General features: G+C 67.0%; 1 protein-coding gene across 1 annotated transcript; it reads right to left on the bottom strand.

Annotated features, from left to right (window-relative positions):
• Positions 1–252: 252 nt before the first annotated feature.
• LOC142596333 (histone H3.3A) lies at positions 253–993 on the bottom strand. Its single transcript, XM_075725434.1, has 3 exons — positions 857–993; positions 551–704; positions 253–406 (listed from the first exon to the last, which is right to left on the bottom strand). The coding sequence occupies exons 1-3, from the start codon at positions 982–984 to the stop codon at positions 278–280; spliced, it is 411 nt and encodes a 136-aa protein (XP_075581549.1). The 5' UTR covers positions 985–993; the 3' UTR covers positions 253–277.
• Between the last annotated feature and the right edge of the window lie 242 nt (positions 994–1,235).

Below are 1,235 nucleotides of genomic sequence, written 5' to 3'. Positions count from 1 at the left end.
TGCAGCTCGGAGAAGGGAAAAAAAAAAAAAAAAAAGAAGTGTACAAAAAGGCAGGGCGGGGGGAAAAGAAAGAAAAATCCAAAAAAGTCTCATAAACCCCTCGGAAGTGGTGCGTTGTTTTTGCCTGTACGTCGTGAACAGAGTCAGCTCTCGCGACGTGTCCCAGCCGCTACGCGCGGGAGCAGGAGAAACCCCCCCACAAAGGTGTCGTGTCCCCCCCCACCCCCCCCCCAACAATCCCACCCCGAGTCTCTCCTACCGCCCGGCGCCGGCCGCCCTAAGCCCGCTCGCCGCGGATGCGACGCGCCAGCTGGATGTCCTTGGGCATGATGGTGACCCTCTTGGCGTGGATGGCGCAGAGGTTGGTGTCCTCGAAGAGGCCCACGAGGTACGCTTCGCTGGCTTCCTGCCGGGAGAGAGCCGCAGCCTCGAGGAGGGGGGGATTTACAGGGGGGGGGTTTAACTCGGGAGGGAACATTTTGGGGAGACTTAGGCGGCCCCGATATCCCCCCCCCCGGGTAGCGCGGCGCTGCGTGGGATGGGGTCTCACCTGCAGCGCTCCAATGGCAGCGCTCTGGAAGCGCAGGTCGGTCTTGAAGTCCTGCGCGATCTCCCTCACCAGGCGTTGGAAGGGCAGCTTGCGGATCAGCAGCTCCGTGGATTTCTGGTATCGTCGGATCTCCCGGAGAGCCACCGTGCCGGGCCTGCAAGCGATTTCGAGAGTTAACGTGAATAAAATCGCTCTGGGGTGCGACATCGCACCCTCGCTGCGTCGAGTGACCGAGACACCCGCGCTGCGGGGCAGGGCTGTGGATGGGGACCCCCAGCCTGCCCGGGGTGACACCGGCCCCGCTACCTGTAGCGATGGGGCTTCTTCACGCCCCCCGTGGAAGGCGCGCTCTTCCTGGCGGCCTTGGTGGCCAGCTGCTTCCTCGGCGCCTTCCCGCCGGTGGATTTCCGAGCCGTCTGCTTGGTGCGGGCCATGCCGGACGGTCAGAGCCTGCCGAAGCGGGGGGAGAAGGCCGGGGTCGGCTCCAGGGCCGGGGAGCGAAGGGCGAGACCGGCCGTTAGCGGCCGAGGGGCGGGGAGGGGCGGCCGGCTGCCTGCCGGGGGCCTACAGCCCGCTTCTGCGAGGGGCGAAGGGGCTTCCCCCTCTTCCCCGGCCTCGGGAGGGGCAGCGGGCTGAGGGGGAGCCGCGGACGCGCCGCCGGGCCAGGCCCGGGCGAGCCCCCATG

The sequence above is a fragment of the Pelecanus crispus genome, chromosome 30, assembly GCF_030463565.1.
Source record: "Pelecanus crispus isolate bPelCri1 chromosome 30, bPelCri1.pri, whole genome shotgun sequence".
NCBI lineage: Eukaryota > Metazoa > Chordata > Aves > Pelecaniformes > Pelecanidae > Pelecanus > Pelecanus crispus.
The sequence above is the reverse complement of the archived record's forward strand: the minus strand, read 5'-3'. Positions and strand labels throughout refer to the sequence as shown.

Excerpts from the sequence above, each read along its gene's own strand:
- LOC142596333 (XM_075725434.1), bottom strand. The coding sequence starts at position 984 with ATGGCCCGCACCAAGCAGACGGCTCGGAAATCCACCGGCGGGAAGGCG. Across the intron at positions 705-856 it reads AAGAAGCCCCATCGCTACAG|GCCCGGCACGGTGGCTCTCC; the intron begins GTAGCGGGGCCG and ends AATCGCTTGCAG. Across the intron at positions 407-550 it reads CTGCCATTGGAGCGCTGCAG|GAAGCCAGCGAAGCGTACCT; the intron begins GTGAGACCCCAT and ends CTCTCCCGGCAG.